Source organism: Pangasianodon hypophthalmus, chromosome 1, assembly GCF_027358585.1.
Source record: "Pangasianodon hypophthalmus isolate fPanHyp1 chromosome 1, fPanHyp1.pri, whole genome shotgun sequence".
Classification (NCBI taxonomy): Eukaryota; Metazoa; Chordata; class Actinopteri; order Siluriformes; family Pangasiidae; genus Pangasianodon; species Pangasianodon hypophthalmus.
In genome coordinates, this window is record NC_069710.1 from 19,783,208 (window position 1) to 19,806,014 (window position 22,807).

The 22,807-nt window shown below is 38.5% G+C and overlaps 3 protein-coding genes across 4 annotated transcripts; 1 reads left to right on the forward strand and 2 right to left on the reverse strand.

The window, feature by feature from the left end:
• Positions 1-4,266: 4,266 nt before the first annotated feature.
• On the reverse strand, positions 4,267-11,310 carry nes (nestin). 2 transcript variants are annotated; one of them, XM_026925950.3, is made up of 4 exons: positions 10,389-11,310; positions 9,578-9,702; positions 7,986-8,032; positions 4,267-7,528 (listed from the first exon to the last, which is right to left on the reverse strand). In XM_026925950.3, exons 1-4 carry the CDS (start codon positions 11,199-11,201, stop codon positions 4,437-4,439), a joined length of 4,077 nt encoding a protein of 1,358 aa, XP_026781751.3. In that variant the 5' UTR covers positions 11,202-11,310; the 3' UTR covers positions 4,267-4,436. The 2 variants fall into 2 exon arrangements, with proteins under 2 accessions (XP_026781751.3, XP_026781750.3); XM_026925949.3 differs by having other exon boundaries at positions 7,956-8,032.
• Positions 11,311-12,443: 1,133 nt separating this feature from the next.
• On the forward strand, positions 12,444-16,716 carry LOC113534131 (C-type lectin domain family 9 member A). The gene is made up of 8 exons (XM_053237564.1): positions 12,444-12,931; positions 13,206-13,310; positions 13,783-13,887; positions 14,131-14,165; positions 14,263-14,437; positions 14,558-14,715; positions 15,581-15,699; positions 15,845-16,716. The coding sequence occupies exons 1-8, from the start codon at positions 12,868-12,870 to the stop codon at positions 15,981-15,983; spliced, it is 900 nt and encodes a 299-aa protein (XP_053093539.1). The 5' UTR covers positions 12,444-12,867; the 3' UTR covers positions 15,984-16,716.
• Positions 16,717-16,797: 81 nt separating this feature from the next.
• Positions 16,798-21,954, reverse strand: gpatch4 (G patch domain containing 4). Its single transcript, XM_026926553.3, has 7 exons — positions 21,589-21,954; positions 21,432-21,505; positions 21,180-21,272; positions 20,269-20,379; positions 19,967-20,073; positions 19,574-19,624; positions 16,798-18,968 (listed from the first exon to the last, which is right to left on the reverse strand). The coding sequence occupies exons 1-7, from the start codon at positions 21,665-21,667 to the stop codon at positions 18,080-18,082; spliced, it is 1,404 nt and encodes a 467-aa protein (XP_026782354.3). The 5' UTR covers positions 21,668-21,954; the 3' UTR covers positions 16,798-18,079.
• Between the last annotated feature and the right edge of the window lie 853 nt (positions 21,955-22,807).

Here is a 22,807-nt window from a genome sequence, read left to right on the forward strand (position 1 = left end):
CTGAGCTCATGTTACTATCTGTATGGAGTTGTGCATGTTCTCCCTGTGTCCACATGGGTTTCCTCTGGTTGCTGCAGTTTCTTCCCACCTTCCAAACATATTGTTATTCTAAATAGTCCTAATGTGAATGTGTGTGTGCGTGGTGCTTTTTGATGGAATGACTTCGAATCCATGGTGTATTCCCACCTTGAGCCGAGTGTTCCTGGGATAGGCTCCGGACCCACTGCAAACCTGACCAGGAGAAACAGGATGCCGAAGCTGAATGAAGGAATCTGTTCATACCCAGATCCCTCTTCCATCTGGAGAAACCCAAGTGTTTTCCTCAAAGCAAAAAAGGCATTTATTTTTTCTTTTAAGTCTTTCAACATTAGAAAATACACTCACAGAGCACTTTATTAGGAACACTATACTAATACTGGGTAGGGCCTCCCTTTGCTCTCAAAACAGCCTCAATTCTTTGTGGCAAGGATTCCACAAGATGTTGGAAACATTCCTTCGAGATTATGGTCCGTGTTGACAATTCCTGCTAATTTTTTTCAGGTGCACTTTCATGCTGCGAATCTCCCGTTGAACCACGTCCCAAAGGTGTTCTATTGGATTCAGATCTGGTGACTGGGAAGGCCACTGAAGAACATTAAACGCTCGAATAGTCTGTGGCATTCAAGTGATGATTGATTGGTATTAATGGGCCAAAAGTGTGCCAAGAAAACAATTCCCCCACCATTACACCACCTCCACCAGCCTGGACTGTTAACACAAGGCAAGTTGGGTCCATGGAATCATGCCATTGGCCCCAAATTCTGACCCTACAGTCTGTGTGCCTCAGCAGAAATCCGAGAATTATCAGACTAGGCTAAGTTTTTCTAGTCTTTAACTGTCCAGTTTTGGCGAGCCTGTTCCCTCTGCAGCCTCAGCTTTCTGTTCTTGGCTGACAGAAGTGGAACCCAAAGTGGTCTTCTGTTGTTGTAGCCCATCTGCCTCATGGTTCAACATGTTACAGAGTGGTTATCTGAATTACTGTAGCTTTTCTGTGAGCTCGAACCAGTCTGGCCATTCTCCATTTACCTCTCTCTTCAACAAAGCATTTCTGTCCACAGAATTGCCACTCACTTGATGTTTTCTCTTTATTGCACCTATTCTGAGTAAACACTAGAGACTGTTGTGCATGAAAGTCCTAGGAGATCAGCAGTTACAGAAATACTCAAACCAGCCCGTCGGGCACCAGCAATCTCATGATCAGAATCACCGAGATCACATTTTTTTCCCCATTCTGATGGTTCATGTGAACATTCCCCAAAGCTGCTTGATATCATAAAATGATATCTGCATGATTTTATGCATTGCATTGCTGCCACATGATTGGCTTAATAGATAATGAATAAGTAGGTGTAAAGGTGTTCCTAATAAAGTGCTCGGTGAATGTATGTCTGTATTTTGCACTCTGTTTGCTTATATAGGTTATTTCTAAATATATATGTAAGTTCTGTTGCTTGTAACCACACAAACCAAGACTAGTAAATTCAACGTGCAATGTTGTACTGAATTCCAAATCTTGAGTGTAAGAGCCCAGATCCAGGCTTTTTATCTTTAATCTTAAATGTGTTTCCCAGTTTATCCACTAGATGGAGGTATAAGCCATTTTAACCACATTTAATCAAACCTAGTAAACAGTCCTGTTTTCATCAGTTTTCTGTGTTTCTGTGCACAGAGATAGGATTGTTGGCCTGATTTTTTTTTTTAAACTTTGCATATTTTAACAGTTTGTGGTTATTCCAGGCAGGCATGAGTGTTACTGGAAATTCTGCATTGTTCCCAGCAGGCATGATGACCACAGCGTCAGCTGAGCTGGTCAGTTGCAATGTCAAGTGCAACTGTTGAGGACATGTCGGTTGCAGATGCCCAGTCACCACTCATCTGATGTCCCAATTATAACAGCTCTCCAACATTCTACATGGATAGATCATTCAGCCTCAGGCTCACTAGTAACTCATGTGTAGTGGAATTTTAATCTTAGTCTTACAACACTGCCAGCTGTTTGCATGGATTAGATTCTGCCTCACTTGTTACTAAAATGTCTGCCAAATAAATAAATGCAACTGGTAAAGCGTTAAATCAAGCTGAATCAAGCTGCATTTTACTAACCCTGTTCAGCAGACCAACCATTGACACGTTAATACTGTTAAGTACTGGTAACAAAGTAATATCACATATATATATATATATATATATATATATATATATATATATATATATATATATATAATAACAGAAATAAACCAAGTAACACCCATGTTAGCTGTTATTTATTTTATTCATGTTTAAAAATTAGTTACAATATGAACTATAATATATTTGGAATGATTAATTGGCTTTCAATTTTTTATTCATTATCAGCATTTAATCACATGCTGCTTCTTTGTTAATATCACTGATGGTTTATTTATTTACAGTTTATAGTTTCCTAATGTTAACTAATGCGGTAAATATTAGTTAGTTTCACGAATACAAAAGTCTTGCATTAAATGTTGTGTAGTGGAAGAATCACAAATCATTGTGTGAAGTTTCACAATGTTAATATATTTAAGGAAAGATTAAACAGTGCTGATTAAAGGCTAATTGACTGCATATGATGGTTGCTATAGACACTGTTTATGTAGTAACTTTGCTGCCATTTTCCATTTGTCATATGAGCTGAGAAAGAATTCCTTTCCTCTATCAGAGATCCAGATTTTCAATTTGATCTCCATGAGCTGGCATACTGCTCCTCTCAGCTGCTGCATGTCTGTAAAGTGGGTAGGGTAAAGTGATGGAGATTCTCATTAAAAAAAAAATTAAGAACTTGAATGAATAAAATAAGTAGTAAATAAAACACCAGAAGTGCCATTACTCAGAGAAATTCAAGTTGCATTTGAATGTATTGTCCAGTCTTCCTCTATTTAATTTTACAGATTCTTAATTACTCTGCAGCTTCCAGGAAATCAATGGATGCTCAGTAATGGAGACAGATGGCACATGGTACTGAGCACACTCATCTCAATTCAACCTCTTAGGACTTTCTCTGGGTTGGTAGCTTTTATTAAGAATTAAAGGGCAGCGTTTAAATCCATGGTCTCAGTGTTTCATGGTCATTGAAATGCAATATATCTTTTTAATCTCAGTTAGATATTGAGTGATCATGTGGCTTTGTTTTATTTTAGAACTTGCTTATCCTTATGCCCCCCTATATTCCAAACTACACCCCTGCAGTTGCTTTTAGAATCCAGTTGCAATCTCTTGCATCAAGCGTGTTGTGCTGTGTCATGTGCTACAGGAAGCCTGTGGAAGTGACTGAGGTCATCACAGAGAGCAGGTGCTGAGGGGGCAGACTGGACCAGCGTCAAGATTCTTCCCCCTGCTCGCTTTTGTTTTAGCTCCCAGAGGACTCTCTAAATCCTGATCCGTGTGTGCGCAACAACTGCCCATTTCTGGTTGCTCAAATAATAGAGGCTCACAGCAGCAGGCTGGAAATCTATTTAGAGTTGAAAAAAAGAGCATGGCAGACTGCTGAGGTAATGCAGTTACTATGTCCTGCACCATCTCTCTCCCTCACTCACTCTCTCTCTTCTTCTCTATGTGTCTGGCCCTCAGTGAGCCTCATACTGAGCACAGGACAGAGATACAAAGCTAAAGAGCAGCTAGTGGTGTGATTAATGACAGAAGGGAAAAAAAATACCCAGCAAGAGAGATGACATCATCTTTACTTGTGAGTTTTCTTTCTGTCCTCTTGCAGCCTCTTTTCTGTCATCAGAGCTGTGTTGTGTGCTGGCAGTGATGAGGTAACTGATGATAAATCTATAACCCTTGACCATCGAACAACGCCACAATCCCGCAGCTTTTTATGATTCATTACGCAGAAGCTTAATGAATACTTTCATTCATTGAATCTATTTGCAAAAATATTTTACAATTTTTATACACTAAAATGTATCAGTTATATCAATATTCCTTAAATCAGTGAAATATGTTAGGGGTGTTTTTTTTTTCTTGATGTTTACTAGGGTATGTTTTCATTTCATACATCAGTATTCCTTCTAATGCTCACTGATGTATTTGATTAAGTAATCTCTAACACAGAAACACAGAGGCACCTCAAATATTGTTTATTATGATATATTGTTCAAAAATCCCATCTGTATTTGTTTCACCTAAAAATGTAGACATATCAATGTCAAAGTCAATGAGAACAGCATCATGACACAGATCAATTAGTTATGAGACGCACTAATATTTATCAATCAAGACAAGACATTTTTTATTTCAAAGGCACAAATATGCGATAATTATACTTCTCACTGTTTTACCCCACTTTTCTCCTTTCCATTCTGTGCCACTGCAGTACATCCATAAATGTAATGTTGTTGAACATTTGTGAGATGAGTAATGCTTATAGAATGGATTTACTCTTCACCAGAAGACCAGGAGTCACCTTCATCAGTGGAATCCTCTGCATGGACAGTCTCCTCCTCTCCATCTTTCCCGTCTCTGCACTGTACCTGTTTGACCTGTGGCATCTTCTGCTCTTCCCCTTCCTCCTCCACTGATTGAGCTATAGAGGTGCCCACATCTTTCTCAGGTTTGTTGTTGGTTGGTGGTAATCTTTCAAGATCTCCCCAGTCCTCCCCAAGGGCCGTGGTCTGGTTTGAATTAATGCTGTCATATGAGTACCTCTCTGTTTCAGTCTCTGTTTGGTCATTTGGGTCATATGTAGCAGCCATCTCAAATTTTGTTGCACTCCAAATGCCCTCCTTTATGCTTGAACTAAAGAAGCTGTGAAGGTCATTTTCTTTTTCATTAGTCTGACATTCTTCTTTTAGAGCATCTCCTTGGAAAATGTCCATGTTGTCTTTTTGGTTCTCCATTTCCACATCACCAAATTCTTCTGTAGTGCTAAGAATGCTATGAGGTGCACTTGTAATTTCATGGCCCAAATTCTCCCATTCTTGTGGAAGGCTGTCAGCAATTTCACCCATTCCACTACTACTACTGTCCACTGCATATTGCTGTTCCTCTTTGTTCTCCAATTCCTCTGCTTCAGGAGCATTATAATCTTCAGAGCTCTCCTCTCTCAGCACACCTGAGAGAGGGCCTGTGACAAATGGATCAGTGTTTGAGACTACATCCACAGTAGTCGCACTGTCCTGGTCTAGCTGCTGGGAAAGCAGCTGAGAACACTGGCTCGCATTTGGAGACTCATCCTCAGAACTATTGGTCTCTTCCAGATCTGAGTCGTTAGTGTTGGTCTGGCTCTCTGGATGACTGTGTAGAGAAACTTCATCTGTGAAATCTGCATGAGTGAGCATTGACAGGTTTGACTGCACATCTTCCTCTTTTGGACACGATTGTTCCTCGGTAATAGCAGTTTCGAATAGAAGCACATCAGAATGTGTGATCTCTATTGATGGCTCTTCACAAGGTTCTTCTGCAAGGACTTGTTCTTGGAATGGTTCAGGCAATGGAGTATCAAAATACTTCTTGTCTTCACCTTCACCCTCTGGATTGATTTCTATAGATTCTATATTCCAGTTTTCTTTATTGTCTCTGTATTCTGTTATGGCATCTTCACTGATATTGGCCTGTGTGGTCAGAAGAGTCTGCTGCTCATTCATCTCCCTGGTTTCATTGTACAAACTTGCACTCCAGTCATGTAACTGTGAGCTCTCGTCCTGTTTCTCAGCCAGGAATGTTGACAGATGGTAGATCTCAATCTTTGTCTCCTCCTCACCCTGACTGTTCTCATTACTATTGTTCCTAAGGTCACTTTCTGATTGATCTTCCAAAGCATCATCCATTAGTGTCTTGACATGGCTGTCCACGTCACAACTTTCATTTTGAACAGCAGACTCCTCATCCATGCTCTCTCTTAACACAGATTGAACTGATCCATCTGTGACTATGTCGTCCATGCTGCCTAGCTCTGGCTCCTCAGATAGATCCTCCATGGTGTCAAAGCGTTTGGCGATTATCTGGCTCCAGTGGCTGTCCCCCTCATGTTTCTCCCTCTCATCTTCACTGCCAGTAGGTTCACTCACACCCAGATGAGAGATTGGGATGTTGGCATCTGTCTCTTCATCACTCTTGTAGTGTATGAGGGGACGAGTGTCTGCTATTGTGTTCTCCTGAGCATAGCTGTCTGCTTCACCAGGATCAGTTCTCCATGATGCAGAGATGTTTAATGATTCATCTTCATCACTTTGACCCTGCTCTTTTTCTGCATTATGTTCAACTAACTGATCTTTGTTGAATGTATCCATCACTGCCTTAGCTTTTTCACCTACCGGATTATCTTTTTCATATGTATCCATCACTAACTCAGCTTTTTCACCTACTAAATTACCTTTTTCATATGTATGCATCATTAACGCTGCTTTTTGTTCACCAAAGTTTTCTCCAATCTCTTCCTCTATCACCCTTTCCTCTTCACCGTTAGTCAATTCCTCTTCTTTAATCTGCTCCATTTTTTTCTCTTGTTCAGTTTCATTCTCCTCTTCTTGCACTTTAATATCAAACTCTTGACCTTCTAGCACTTCAATACCAGGCCATTCAGCTTGTTCTATTTCCATTTTTTCTTCCACTTCTTCATTTCCTTCCCCTGAATTTCTCTCTACTTCTGGCGCACTCTTCAGTGATTCTTCTTCAACAAAATGTATAACATCTTCCTTTACATCTGCCCATGTTAGAATTTCACTGTCATCCTCAACTGGACTAAATGTATCTGCAGACAAATGTGAAGCAGGTTTGTTAGAGTTTTCACCAAGCAGCTGTAATTCTGCATAATCAGCATCTATTCTAAATTCTTGTGCGTTGTTATCAGCTGTGTTGTCCTCTGACTCCAACTCTAGCTCAGAGACTACATCTCTCTCTTCTGGTATCACTGTTTCATTTTCCTCCCAGGCAGACACAGGAGCATGTGATATTTGAGCCATTTCAGTAGACACCTCAGTCTCCTCTTCATCTCCATCCTCTGAACTCTTTGATTCCTCAATATGCTGACTAGAGGACACACTCTCTGGAGTTTGGGGATGTCCAGCTGGAGAGGTAATCATTGCTGTTTCATTGGCGCTAAATAAAACCGGCCCAGGTTCTGCCTTAAGGACGTCCTGCAAATCTTCTTTAACATTTCTAGTGAGTATGGACCCAGGCTCATCTACAGCTTTAGGGCCTTCAGAGGCAGAGACAGAAGCAGTAGAGCTTGCTTCCTCCTCAGTTCTATAATGATCATCAGAGCTTGATCCAGTAAGATGCTTTTCTGATATAGTTGTAGACATATCTAGTTTTTGCTTCTCTACCCTTACGATGACTTCCTCTTCCTTAGTTGTCTGAGGTCTCTTGAGTGTCTCCTGTGGAGTTCTTAGTGTCAGGTTCCATGTAGGAGTCATGAGGTTTGCTTTATGGGTGATTGATCTGGAGGTTGTATTCAACGGACTGCTGAACAGCCTGGAAGAGATGGCCTGAGTGCTTGGAGAAATCCCAGGGGACTTGGTATTTCCTTCTGTGAATGAAATTGGAGAATGGCAAGAATGAGTTTGCCACTGATATGTCTAATGTTTCATGTAACATAAAAACCTAGTCATATCACAGTACGGTACTTAAATCCCCACACATTGTTATATAAAGATTCTACTGCATGGTTTCTTCTTAATAATGCTAATAATACCTATATATTAATCTTGGTCATAGAGCCATAATAATTCTCCCAGAGGCATTATCAGGATACACAGTAGTAATGGAGTAATGTGGATATATTGATCCCTCAGCCTACATTACTGGAAATAGAGCCATCTGGTGTGGTGACCTATGGGGACTCAGGATGCTATCAGGACAGGCTCCATTTCGTAAAATGGCAGATCCTCTACACGCAAGTGCAAGATTGTGTAAGATTGTATCCTGAGGTGTTATATGAAAGTCTAAAAATGTACCTAAAAGTGAGACTGTCCTGTTCCTCTTACTTGCTGATTGGTTGTTAACTCTCAGGCTTTCACTGTCCAGCAAAGCTCTAAAAACACATGGAAAGAAATTTATAACAATTTAACAAATTAAGTAACAAAGTAACAAATTAAGTTATGTAACTGTAATACAGTTATGTAACCCTAAATGCATGCATATCATAATTAACTAGTTACGTTACTTTCCAAACGTACCTGTATACTGAGAAAGCACATGAAGATACAATATACACCAAAACATTTCTGAAAATAAAATTTTATACTTTGAAATGAAATACTTTCTGCCAGTTATATGGTTCACAGCCAAGTTGCAGAAAACTAGAAGGTAGAATTCTGTCATTTTCAATAAATGTTTGGCTGTTCTAGATCTTATATTTGTTTGATTAGAGTACTGTAATGGAAATGTTTATAGAGGTGTCAGTGAAAATAGTAACCATTGACCATAAATGCTTTGCTTATTGATCATCCAAAATGGCTCACAAAGAGAAGGGTAGCTCAGGAAATCTATAGTGCTTATGCTGGAAATGCAGAAGATGAATTGCACCATACATCCAGAACACCGAGATTATCAATAGAGATAATACAGAACATAGCTAAAAGCAATGACAGAGCAGTACTTTTCTTTTTATTCTTCATAGTCCTTTGTTAACTTTGGGTATAAGTTGCCCAAGTACTTACTATTATTAGTTATTACTATTACTACTTACTATTATTATTAGTATTACAGAGCAAGTCTTGACTGAAGATTATAGTCGCTAGATTTCAGTAGTAAAGGGGGAAGGACTGAATGTGTGTAGGAATGAATTCTCTAAAACACTGAGAGTAAAGAAAAGAAGAGGTATAAAAGCTTGTGTTGTTACCAAGCAGCAAGCTTGAGCCCAGGGTTGTTGTTATGGAAATGAAGTGTCAGATTTGTCATTGTTAGGCCATCTGCAGTGCACATGCCACTGTCACTGACTTTATTTATCACACACTAGTGAGTAGTAATGGAGCTCACACACCATCAAATGCACAAGTGTGAGTGCAACAGGATGGTAAAAAAGAAAACGTAAAGAGCATAAATTGTATGTACATGGATACATGGGTGATACAAGGTACATTATACTACATTCTTTATTCAAGATTTGCTGCAGTCATGATTTTAGTGAAGATTTGTAAGAACCTTTAATACCTAAATTTGACAACGGTTCAAGAAGATGAAATAGAAGAAAACGCTTCGTCCTCTAAACTATTTTGCTAAAGATATTGATCATTTCATGGATCTGACTGCATGGTGAAATTAGCCTTCTGTCTTTCCAGCATAATCACTAAAGACTCCCTGAGCTCCCTTTCTCTTCAGACCATTTCCTAAGACGGGTGAGGGGTGGTGTTGAGGGGTGGGGTGGATGACCAGTAAGGAAAGGACTATTTAAAGCTCTTTCTAACTCCTTAATATCAGTTACATCCTATAGTTTATAGTAGTGCTGTTATATCCACATTATGTGTTAAAGAATGTAGAAAAACTTATATCCACATTATGTGTTAAAGAATGTAGAAAAACTGAAGAGGAGGAGGCAGAGGATTTCCATCACAAGGCCCAAGATGTAAACTGATACCTGTATGTAGCCACCTCGAGGCTCAGAGACATCTTCATCTGTAGCAGATTGCGACTCTCTACCAACAGCTCACCCATCTGCTCTCCAAGATCCAGCTTCTCTGCCTCCAGGGCCTCCACATGAGCCTGTAAAGACAGGAGGATAAGAAGAATATAAAGAGTAAAGCTCCCCTTCTTCCAACAGACTTAAGTTTAGAATTTGTCATGATTCGAATTCTTCCTTTATTTCTACCGGGTTTTATACTCTTTACTTAGTTTTACATGCTATATTTCAAATAAATAGGTCTGTGCCAAGTGATTTTAGCTCAGTGGTCAAAAACTTTATGGCACTGGATACCATTATCAAAGAATTATATCCTCTTACTCAGCATATCATCATATTATGTGCTGTCAGCCTGTGATGAGAACAATGAAAAATGAAGCTCATCAATGTATTTTAATGTATAAAACCATTAAAGGTAGAACTCTGCAACTGAGTGTTTGACTCTTACTAACCCTTTTAGGAAGCCTATCTATCCTAAGAACCTGTGAAGAACACCTGTGGAGTTTTTTTTACTTGTACCATTTGCTTCCTTTCAGATGAGATTTAAAGAAAAACAATGACAGGAAGTCCAGTTATTGTTTTTGCATCTAATAGTAATATAAAAATCTGTTGCTGTTTCTGAGTCATCATCCCATAAGGATTATAAAGCTAATTCTATTTTCCTAATAACAATTTATAGACTTGGTGGCTACACAGATATTTGGAAATAACAAGTTAATTTAACACTGTACATATTCCCTCACATGAATGTAGAATTCTTTATTTTTACCTGAAGATGTTGAAGGTCTTGATTCTGCCTCTGTCTCTGCTGTACCATGTTCTTCTCCATCAGTTCTCTCTTGACGTTTGCACTTTCCAGTTCTTTGGCTAAATCTTGTATCTGTAGCTGACTCTCCTTCTTCTCTTGTTTGAGCACTGTCATGTGAGCCCTGGTTTGGTCCAGGCTCTCCTCTAGCTTCTTCATCTGTGTCTGGTACACGTCTGCTGCTTCATGCCAGGCCTGTGCTGCTCTCTGTGAGTACTCTTTGCCCAGGCCCTGGAGGTTGAGAGTCTGGCTGTGCTGAGGAGCCATTAGCACTGGTTTTGAGAAGGCACATGAGGACTTCAGGGCTGCCAGGTCTTCCTGATGGACGTGCACCTGCAGAGAGACCTCTTTCTCAAGATGAGCAGCTTGTTCTTTCAGCCAGATCTGCATCCTCCTCTCATCCTCCAGTACCTTCCTGCTTTCGTCAAGTTTTCTCTTAGCTTCAACCTGTGCAGTCTTCTCTTTCTGTCTCAGTATGTTCAGCTCCTCAATCTCCTCCAGCAGGTTGCTGACGTCTAGCTCCACACGATCCTTCTCTCTCCAGGCATTCTGCAGCTCTTTTCTGGCCAGACTGAGTGCCTCCTCCTGAGCCTTCCTTTGGCCTCCACTGTCTTGGTTTCTCCTCATGGCTTGGATTTCCCCCCAAAGAAGCTGATTGTCCTCTTCCAGTAACTTCACATGGTTCAGGTATGACTCCAGCCTCCTGTTCAACTCCAGCATCTCATACTTCTCTTCTCCAGTGTAGGAGATAGGATGCTGGAAACTCGAGATCTCCATTTCAGTAAGATGTAGCTTGTTTTACGTCCACAAGAACTACAATGTCTGCCTGTCTTTGTGTATGTGTGGCTCAGGGGTCTGGCCCTGCAGAATGGCCAGCACAGGGGGATACTCCTTTCATAGTGAGTGAGGAAAGGGGGAGGGCACAGGGGCAAGGGTGGTGGGCTGCGGGGGGGGGGGGGGGGGGGGGGGAGAGAAGCAGTGATGTCATTTGTGGAGTTAACTCTAGCACTGCTGCATCTCTCAGAAGCAGTAATTTTCTAGATTTTTTTTTTAGAATTGGTAGAATAAGAAAAATCCTGAAAGTGTGTTTTTTAGTTGTTCTGTTAAGCAGGAAGGATTTTACTTAAAAATTAATTATATAATACCTTACTTAGCTGTTTAGTATATTACAACAACAACAACAAAAATCAATGTACTGTATATTACTAAAATAAAATGTTGGGATATATATATATATATATATATATAAAATGCAAAAATATATAAATATCAATTTATTAGTCAGTAAAACTAATAACAGATATAGGTCTTATATGCTTAAATTTTTCTTTTTTTTAAGATCTCTTCTTTCTTTCAGTGCACATTTCTAGACCACTGCATTCTTCACTGCGCCACCCTGTGGCATAATATAGTTTGAAGCACATATTCGTTCCTTCATCTTCATTAAGTGCTTTATCCTCAAACATCAGAATGGGGAAAAGTGTGATCTCTGTGACTTTAACCTTGGCATGGTTGTTGGTGCTGGTTTGAGTGCTGGGATTTAGGCACTCTCATTTTTATTTAATACAAATTTTGTTTCAGGTGTTTAATACAGAAAATTGTTTGTACATCAGTAAAGAAAGTAACATATTACTTAATAGTCCATCTTTCAGACACATAATGAAGACTGTATGGGATGAGCTGAAAAAACAAATGTAAGTGTGACAGTCAAAGTCTCCAGAAGAACTGTGGCAGATTCTCCAAGATGCTCAGTAAAACTTACCAGCTAATTTCCTCATAAAACTGCTAAATTTACCTCAGATTACTGATAGATTTTTAAAAAGCAAAGCACTGTCACAGCTCATAGTTTATTACTGTTTACTGCAATTTATATAATTTTTTTTATGTAGAAAACATTTAATTACTTTTGAAGCCGTCTTTTCTGTGCATCTTTGCATTTTTGCACAGTACTGTATATTTCTGAGATTTCTTTTTCAAAAACATAGTTTAAAATAAGGTTGATTAAAAGTGATTATTCTTAGAGAAACTGTACATAGTTTCTCCAGTAGTTCTGTGTTTAATTCTACAAACATTTTAGCCAATTTTCTTGAAGGTGGCAGGAATTCTGGAGTTGACCATATATAACGTAGTATATATGTTGATCATATATAATGTAACAGAAATTCTCTATAATTATTATAATAATGAACTTGGCACATTTGGTCAGAGTGGCTGATACACAGCAAACAGTGTTGTCTTTGTGTTGACCTTTGGATGAAATGTAGAGTAAAAGGGGTCTAAGTGGTCAGCCGGATGTAAATTTCTCAAAGCAGTACTTTCTAATATGTGACGTGTGTGACCCAACACTGAACCTTTCACAACTCACAGCTGACATAAAAAGCAAAAGGAGAAGCAGTCAAGTGCAAGTGCGGTTCACCTGTTTCCTCTGATCCAGTTAGTAAAAATGGAGGATGATGTGTGCTACTCTACACTAGAGTTCAATACATCTTACCCTGCAGTGCCTAAAGGTGAGGTTGACCTTTTTTTCCACTTTAATGGTTCATTCCTCAAGTAACTTGATTCACAAGAAGGTTCTTGGTCATCAGGTTAATAGCAAATAACTGATTAGCCTTAAACCCTGTTACTGTCAGTCATTACATTTTTTAAGAGTAACAGGTTTGACATGCATACTGAAAAATACATAAAATTACTTTGACAATTAAACAACTTTAATTGAACTTGTCTGTGATTATTGTATCTTGTCTGTGATTATTGTATCTTTGGCTTTCTATTTGTGACTAGATGTAGCAAAGACTGAGAATGCTGTGTACTCAGAAATCAGGACAACAAGAGAGAAAACATCTACAAGCAGTCCTGCGATGGCTGGGAAAATCTCTGCTATTTGTGGTATTTGGTTATGAATTTTAATTACAGGCTTGGACTTTTTTCTGTTTGGCTCCATCAGTTTATAACAGGGACGTTTGAACATGTTTTACATGGAATTTTAAGCAGCATATATGTGACATGCACTGTCATCTGCATCATATTATTATTATTATTATTATTATTATTATTATTATTATTATTTTAGCAAGTGCAGTTAAAGGAATCCTGAAAGTCAGGCCTGCTCCAGCAGTGGCTTCCTGCGTCCTTGGTTTATACTTTGGCCACATTATATAAAATAATCACAATTATTTACAATGTTATTTATGACTGAATGGCAATTAGTGTTGGTGTTTAAGAAAATTATCAGTTAAACATCACAGAGAGTGTTCTTGTAAAAGCATAAATAGTAGACTAATATTGCAGCATTAATAGCTATAATAGCTTGGCAAATTGCCCATAATAACACACTCCATCTAATTCTGTTCTCTTAAAGAGGAAGAGGCTGCACCCAGATATACATCATGCAGACAGGCTACAGCTGCTCTGGGGCTATTGTGTGTTCTCTTATTAGCAGGTTTAACCACTATGTGTGTCTTAAGTAAGTATGAGCAAGTAATGTTTTTTCACATTTGGACACATAAACACATTTGCACTAGTGTACTACATTCTTGCTAAGTCTCTCTGTCACATATAAAGCCTAGTCTTAAAAGATGTCTGTTGAAAATATGTCAGGTTAAAATTCTCATCCGATGACAAGCAGTAATCTGTATTTATGTTATCTGATAGATAAGTGTGTTGAAAAGATGACTGACACACTGCATTCTGTTGTTTTCCTATACAGACATCAAGCAAGTTTCAAAATACAGCTCCATTTTGGTAAGAAAATTGAGCAGCTAAATATCAAGCACAATACCAGGCTGCAGCAAGTAAAATCAGAAGGTTAAACTTAACCAGTATCCATCACCTTCTGCAGGCTCTTTACACCAATGAGAGCACGGCACACAGGATCCTGCAAGCTGATAAGGCAGCACTGGAGACGGAGAAAAAGGAATTAACTGCACAGAGAGATCAGTTCAAAAACACACTGCGGATCATCACCCAATATTCAAATCTCCCAGCTGACAAATATTGTACAATAACAAATGATGGTAGGTTAAATCTAACTTATTACCACCTATTACCAAGAGTTCATTTTAAGCATAATCTTTATATACAGTTCCATTTTGATTAACTCTGAATAAATACTAACTAGCTAACTAACCCTGCAGAGGTTCACTGTGAGCCCTGTATGAAGAACTGGATTCAGAACGGCTCCAGCTGTTACTTGTTCTATATGAGCAAACCATGGCTGACCTGGACAGACAGCCGAGGGTATTGTGCTGAAAGGGGAGGACATCTAGTGGTCATAGACACTCTAGAGGAACAGGTGAGTCTCTTAAAGAGAGAGAGAGAGAGAGAGAGAGAGAGATCCATCTAACTATTAAGAATTGACAATCTGTACTCTTAGAAAACACACCCTATAAATAAACGTTAAGATTTTCTTCAGATGGACATTAATACTTTTGACACCCTATGTTGATGCCTTTGGTACACTCCTAGACAAAACAGGGTTCCTCAAGTGTTCTACAGATGATTAAGGGTTCATGGCTTCCTAAAGTATTCTACTTGGAACAAACCAAATAACCCTTAAGGGTTTTAGATTTAAGTTTTTTTTCTAAAGAAGAACAAGGTACCTGTATAAATGATCTAAAATACAAGTTTTAGCTTCTTAATATTGGTTATGGAGGGTGCTTGACAAATTTCTTGCATGTTGGTTGGTGTTGTATTTTTACTATTCCTGTGAGAAGTTAGTGGTGGGGTGCTGTGCTGACATCACAGGAGAACACTGCACATTGCACAGTTACAATGCTGTTTAATAAAGGAAAAAAATCTAAACAATATCAAACATAAGGGATGTGAGTCAGGGTTTGTTGTAAGCACCTAAAAACATAAGAGCAAGAGTTTCTTTTTTCACTAACAATTTTCTAATGATATTCAATGCTGTATTAATGAGAACCTCATGTCGAAAATGTATAAAGATTAATATACGTCATATATAAGTCATGCAGGATGAATTTTTTAAGCGTATTAAAAGTGATTTTAACTCTGGCACGTTTACAGAGGCACAACATTTTTAATTACAATTGAAATTAGAATTTTGGAATTTGTCCTTAAATTATGCTTTACACTTTACTGAACATGCTTAGTGATCTTTGTGCTTTGATTCCTTTACTTTCTCTGTACATGCATAGGAATTTATCAGCCAACATATACCCTTTTATTATGACATATATCATGGGTACTGGATTGGACTCGTTAAACAGTACAACATGTGGGTTTGGACCACCGGTGCTGAGCTTCAGAGCAATGTGTAAGATTTTACAAATGAAGATTAAACCTCATATTCTGCTGTAACCACAGTTGTTGTCAAGGCAGAATCCCTGCTATTAATATTAATAGACTAAAACTTCATTAGTTTTTGTCATGGTAATAAACCACTCTACTTTTCTTCATAGGTTCTGGGCTGCTCCGCCTGAAAACTCACAAACCAGTTGTGTGTTGTCAAAACCTATCAGTGCTGATCTGAACAACTGGGAGGAGAAAATGTGTGTCATGCACAATAGATTTATCTGTGAGATGAAAGCGACGGTATGAAGGAGTCAAATGTATTTTTATTCAATTTAATCTCTGTCTGCTGAATCTGTTGCATGTGTACACTATCATGTGAGAAAAAAATTTAACGTGTTAAATGGCAATACTCACTTATAATGCAAAGGCAATACTCACTTATAATGCAAATCTAGGGGCTACTGTTAAACGCGGTCAATAAATGTTTAAAATACATGAATATGGCTGCTGAGTGGCATAGCAGGAAAGTGGTCATCAGGAGATTGAGCTCCAATCAAATGCCACAGTCAGCCGTGGCTGGGAGCCAAGGGAGCAAAACTGTCTGTGCTCTCTGGGCATGAGGGATGATGTACTGTCTCCCTTTTCAATCACAGCAACACTAGGCAATCATTGGCTTCTGTGAGCTCATGTATGTGGAAGAGGGCAGACAACGCTTTTCTCCAAGTATGTTACGCTGCTCTGTGATGCAGTATAAGCAGTTTGAAAAGATGAGGTAGGCTGGCTTCATGTGTCTCAGAGGAAGTGCGTGTTAGCCTTCACCCTCCCCAACTGGTAGCTGTAGTATATTAGTGGAGAGCTGACTGGTGGATGAGAATTGGCAGGTGACCAAAAAATACATGACTATTACGTGGCTTCATGTACAACATTCATGATATTCTCACAACAAATGTTTTAGGGTGAACAGACTTGAGATTTTTTTTTTTATCCAGGGCTGTTTCTCAGTTGCAGCTTTATATTAGTCATAAGCCAGCAGGTAGAAAGCAGGCAGCTGCTTTTGTGTTTACCTGTCTATTTCTAACACACAACTATGAATTCTTCCCTCTGATAAAGTAGGCCCATGCATGAAATGACAAATTACACAGATTTAGGTGGCTCAACGTACTGTATAAATATCTTTGATGTAAAAATTCTTGAAATTTACTATTACTAACTAAAATTCAATAAGACTTCCACTGTAAATGTTTTTTTTTCTGCTCAGTACATGAAATGATATAGTTGTTAGTTGGAGAAAAAACTGCTGGTGTGTCCCATCAGGTAATCATCATTGTTAAGCATTTCACAGGATCTATCTCATTCTACAACCAGACCCAGGACTCTACAAAGGAAAAAATAATGTTAAAAATTCACAGAGTCAGCCAGTAATCGATTTTATGGTTATGTTTGCTTTGTTTACAGTTTGATTGTAAGCAACAAAAACAAACCATTAGGTCATGATGGCACAAGATGTGTATTAAAAGGTATTATGTATATAACAAAGTATATTTTAACAAAATTACCTTTAAATCTAAAAAATGTACTGAATTAAAAATTCAATGCATTCCATGATTAAAAAGAGTCACTGCATAAGTCACTGAGCAAGTTCATGGAGCTAAGAAGACATGATGTGAATGAACCATGCCTGAAATGCACTAGTGTAGAACAGGAGGGACAAATTAAAAAAGATTATAATTTAAACATCCATGACTCATAGTGCAGTACAAATAGCACCAAGGCTAAATCCTCTAAAAAAAGGATACTGAGGTATCATTTTTCTGACCATAAATACACTCACCATCCACTTTATTAGGAACACCTGTTCATCCATGCAGTTATCTAATCAGCCAATCAGGTGGCAGCAGCACAATGCATAAAATTATGCAGATACAGGTCAAGAGCTTCAGTTAATGTTTACATCAATGTCCGAATGGGGGGAAAAATGAACTCAGTGACTTTAACTGTAGCGTGGTTGTTGGTACCAGAAGGGCTGGTTTGAGTATTTCAGAAACTGCTGATCTCCTCAGTCACAACAGTCACTAAAGTTTACACTGCAGAACAGCCCTTCTGGTACCAACATCCATGCCACGATCAAAATCACCAAGATCACACATTTTCCTCATTCTGATGTTTGATATGAATATTAACTGAAGCTCTCGACATGTATCTGCATGATTTTATGTATTCCACTGCTGCCACATGATTGGCTGATTAGACAACTGCATGAATGTGCAGGTGTTCCTAATAAAGTGGACAGTGAATGTGCATAATTGTTGTGTTTCTAGTGAACACTGAGGAAAGTCAATACTATATCTTTAAGCCCCCAAGTTCAACATGGCATCACTTTTATATAATTCACCAGAAAAACATCACTCTGCAGGCTTCTTTTTCTTCTTCTTCTTTTCAGCTGGTTTATCTGTTGATCTATTCTCAGTCTCTGCCTCCAGTTCCTCTTCTCTGCTTTTCCTTTTTTTTGATTGTGATGGTTCTTTCTCTACATCAGCTGTTTCCACAATCTCTGCTGTGCTGGCGTCTAAACTATAGCAGCTGTCTGTTTCTGTAGCTGGCGACTTGTCTTTTTTGGCCTTGGAGGACTTCCTTTTCTCCTTCTTGTAGCCATCAGGTGTTGGGTTCAGTGCAGCAGTGCCCTCTTCCTGCTGCTCACGTTCATGACTCTCTGTAGTTTCAGCAGACTCCTCACTGGCCAGCACAGTGTTCTTACTCTGTCCTTCCTCCAGAGCACTGCTTTTTTCAGAGCGTTTCTTCTTTTTCCTCTTCTTTTTGGAGACACTTTCATCTGTTGGTTGATGTTCAGCAGTCTCTGCCACTTCACCTTCCTGCACCATCTCTGTACTTTCCTCTTCCAGCACCAGTTTGGTCTTTTTTTTCTTTTTCTTTGTATCAGTGTTCACAAAAGAATCAGTTATATCTTCTGATTTTAAATCTGCTTTGACTTTTGACTGTTTTTTTCGCTTTTTTGATAGCTCCTCATTGTGCTCCTGTGAAGCTTCAGTGCTTTCTTGGACACCATTATCTTTGGGCTCATCTGAACGCTGCTTCTTTTTCTTGGCTTTTTTCCGTTCGGGCTTGTCTACCCTCTCCTGGTCTAATGCAGAACTAAGCTCAGTGGGCACTGCTTCACTCAGAGCTGTGGTTTTGTCTATCTGCTTCTTCTTTCCATATTTTGCCATGAACTCCTGCTCTTGTTGCTCCAGTCTGGCTAGTTTGGCACTCATCGTGAGACCATGTCTGGCACCTCTGGGGGGATTAAAAAAAAAGAAAAAAAATTGTAACATCTTGTGCCACTAGTTATTATAGAATTTGTTCAGCTAAGATGCAATGTAAATCATAGGGCTGATTAATTGTATTCCATGTTTCTGGCTTCCTGACATAAAAAATATACAAACAATCAAATGCAACACTGCTAATTAAATTAAATTAAATTAAAACACTTATTTAAATCTGGTGCTTCCTTCCATATGTTTCGACTGTAACTGGTATTGGCATAATTATTAATTAGTTTTGAGTCTAATGTAGCATTTAAAAGATGTGACTAAACTGTGGCAACAGTTTAGGGCTGTGACGGTCAGGTGTTCACATACTTTTGGCCATATAGTGCTTATACGGTACAGTACACATAAAATGATATTTTCTTAATTGTAAATAATTCAATTAAATTATTATGATAAATAATTCTAATTCCAATAGCAGGCAAAATAGCTGTAATGATCATTTTAGCTATTAACATTCACTCCTATTACATGGTATGTTTTTTAGTTAGAACAGTGCTGCATGCTCTGTTCATAATACTGTAACTGGCATGACTCTACACTCGAGGAAATAGTGTGATGTGTAGTCCTTACTTATGTGCAGTGCGTCCTCCACATGCTTTCATCAGTTCTGCATCAGATAGTCTGGGTGTGTGAAAATATAAATGAAAAGGTCATATACAGCATTTAGGCCTGTTTATATGTTTATATATATATATATATATATATATATATATATATATATATATATATATATATATATATATATAAGCATAGACATATATATATATATATATATATATAGGAGTACTTACAATGATTTACATGCAAATTTCACATAACAAAAAGCACTTTAGCCTTTGATGACAGTACAATGACAGCAGGAAACCTTTAAGAAGTATTTATTAACATTGAACATACTAGTAAGTCAGCTTCTGACTAGACACCAATTAAATGAGTGTTTCGGCAGACACAGATGAAGCTTACTTCTTGGTGCTGGAAAGGTCTAGCTTCTCTTCGTCCTCAGAGCTACTGTCCTCTGAGGCAGACGAGCTTTGTTCAGGCTGTTCCTGTCCTGAGAGGAGAGTAGCAGACTGGAACAGACAGGACAGGGGTGAGAGAGGTTAGAGTCCAGGAGCTCACCAAAGTAAAAATGACAATGATATTGTCTTTCCTGTGGTAGAAGATTTCATCTTTAGAACAACAGATAGGATACTGTAAAACGACATTATGTGGCTGTGTTCAACATTTCACTTTTTCCATGTGTGTAAATGTGATAAAGCTTGTACCTTGACAAAGCATCCATAGAGCATAGACTTGTTCATCATGGCCTTTCGAGGCTTCTTGTTAGAAATCATTCCAACCTCTTCTTCCTCCATTTTCTTCACCATCACCCCATTCTAGACCATAATAAAACAAATGCTTAATAATGTGCTGCACAGTGATGCAGTTTAGTTAAAGGACTTTAGGGGAAAAATGAATGCTTTACAGTCAGTGAACCTGTACAGGATCTGGAGGTGAACACATGAGTTTTTGCGTTTCAGTACTGTAACACTTTAAGGATGCTTTTATATACACAGGTCTTTTTAAAATCGCATCATACTGGGCTCCAAGGAAACTCTAGTGCAGTTCACTTGCAGTGGGATCAACCCAGCTGCAGGAAGTTTACCAAACATGCCATGTATTTGGATTTGGGGTTGCAGCTTTTTTCTGTATATTTGAGCTGCTAGACTGAGCCACGAGGCACAAACTGAACCAAAGTACACAGCTGTAGCGCTGCAGAAATGTCATGTAAATTCTGCAAATTTGGACAGAGAAACAAAAAAAGACAAACAGTGGGTGCATACACAAAATGTTTAAAACTTCTCATTATCTAACCATTTATTGAGCAGCATGGGTTCTACATGCTTGGGTGATTTTTGTGATTTCTATGCACACTCTGCAAAGATTTGTTTTTATCTTTGTTTTTCTTCATCTTTTCATCACTTACAAGTGATGTTTTCAGATGTACACTCCCCCAGGTCAACAATTTCTTTTCCTTGCTTTTTGGTTCATTTAATTACATATACTGTGAACTAACCCAAACCAAACAACCTGAATATAACAATTTTCCCTCTGATTCGGATTAGGCAAATGCACTAACAAGTGTGAAAATGCTGTAAGTGTGTGTGCTGCTTTGCTTCTGTTCTAGGACACCTACCTGGTCTGATTCCACAGCTAAACTGGCAGATGCCTTGTTAAACACATGATCCCACCAGTGAAAAGTGAACTGCTCACTTTCTTTATGGCCAACCTGAGTGAGAAGCAAACACAGTCCCTAAAAGATCTGACACCACCAGCTGCTACTGCTATCATATACATGGGTTATAAAAGATTACATATTTACACATTACGATCATTAAACAGTTAGGGAGATGTTACACATGAACAGGTGTCAGGAAACATTTATTACCCCTCCTTTGTCACATTTCACTTTAACTCTGATTGCTTCAGAGATGCCGTTCTCAGCTCTTCCTAGACCTTTACCTGTTAAAGTATGACATAACAACAACACTTAGTAAACCAGTATCCATCAATCAGAGCAAGTTCACTGAGGTATCTCCTCTCACCTTGCTCCCAGCCGTGACGCAGAAGCTGCTGCTCAGCAAATTTCAGTCCACGGCTCTTCTCCGGTGCTGTTTCTGACATAGTGCTAGTTACCAGAGCAAAAAATAAAATAACCCAACTACTTACTTCTGCCTCGGTAGCTAGTCAGCACACGCTGTTTCACTCTATACCGGTATTTACTGCTATAAATCAACTCAGTCTGTAAACACAAACACTGAACAAGCCAACCATCATGGCAGAACTACTCTGTTACACACAGTTAATAAAATAAACCTCTGTAGTCTAATATACCGTCAACTCCACGTGTGTGCAGACATGACACCGGAAGTGTAGATACGGCTTCTCAGCTGACGTCACACTCACACTAGCCAATCACGACTGCCGTCTAGAAACTAGTAAACTACTTCTGCCATCTGCTGGTCATGTTGTAAAACTGCATGCTACCAGCAACTAATATGATGAACCTCACGTTAAAAAAAATAAATAAATAAAATAAAATTCAGAAATTTTCAGAAAGCACTGCTTAAACCTAAGTGCAACAAACTGTAACCAAGTTGATGTACTAATGTATATCAGTGTGTGCCAGTGTATATAAGGAAGATCAGCTGAAAACATTTCACATTCAGGCAAATGGTTCATCAAACAGCTTAGCTGAGGTATAGCCCATAAATAAGTATAGAGTCAAGAGTAAATTTTAGATTTCATTGGATTTTAAATAAGTAACATACACCCTTAAACTGCCCAAAGGACCTAAACACACTCCAGGTTTTGGTGTTCTCTTTGTATGAAATTTAGAATTTTTCTGACAGTAAATGTCTTAAATGTTGCAACAGAAGCTCTTCGGATAGTATTTTGCACTGTATTAATATTAATATTATATTGACTGTATTAATTTCCAGTGTCACAAATAACATTTTCAGAATATTCATCAATCAGCAAGACTTCTCGGTAGTGGTGGTGGAATGATCCGAGCTTCCTCTGGCTGTCCTCTGGGTTTTTTTTTTTTTTTTTCAACTTGTACTGTTTTTTGTTGCTGTACCAACTATCTGTACTAACTCCTCTCTAACAGGGTTTCAGCTTGATAGTATTCTGACCTTCAACTGTTTATCTTATCATAAGGATATGTTTTTACTAAGCACTTCAGCAGGCTATGTATCTATAAGGGTTCTGCTAAATGCTGTAAATTTCTTTTTTTTTTCTTTTAGTCTCTAAATACAAAGA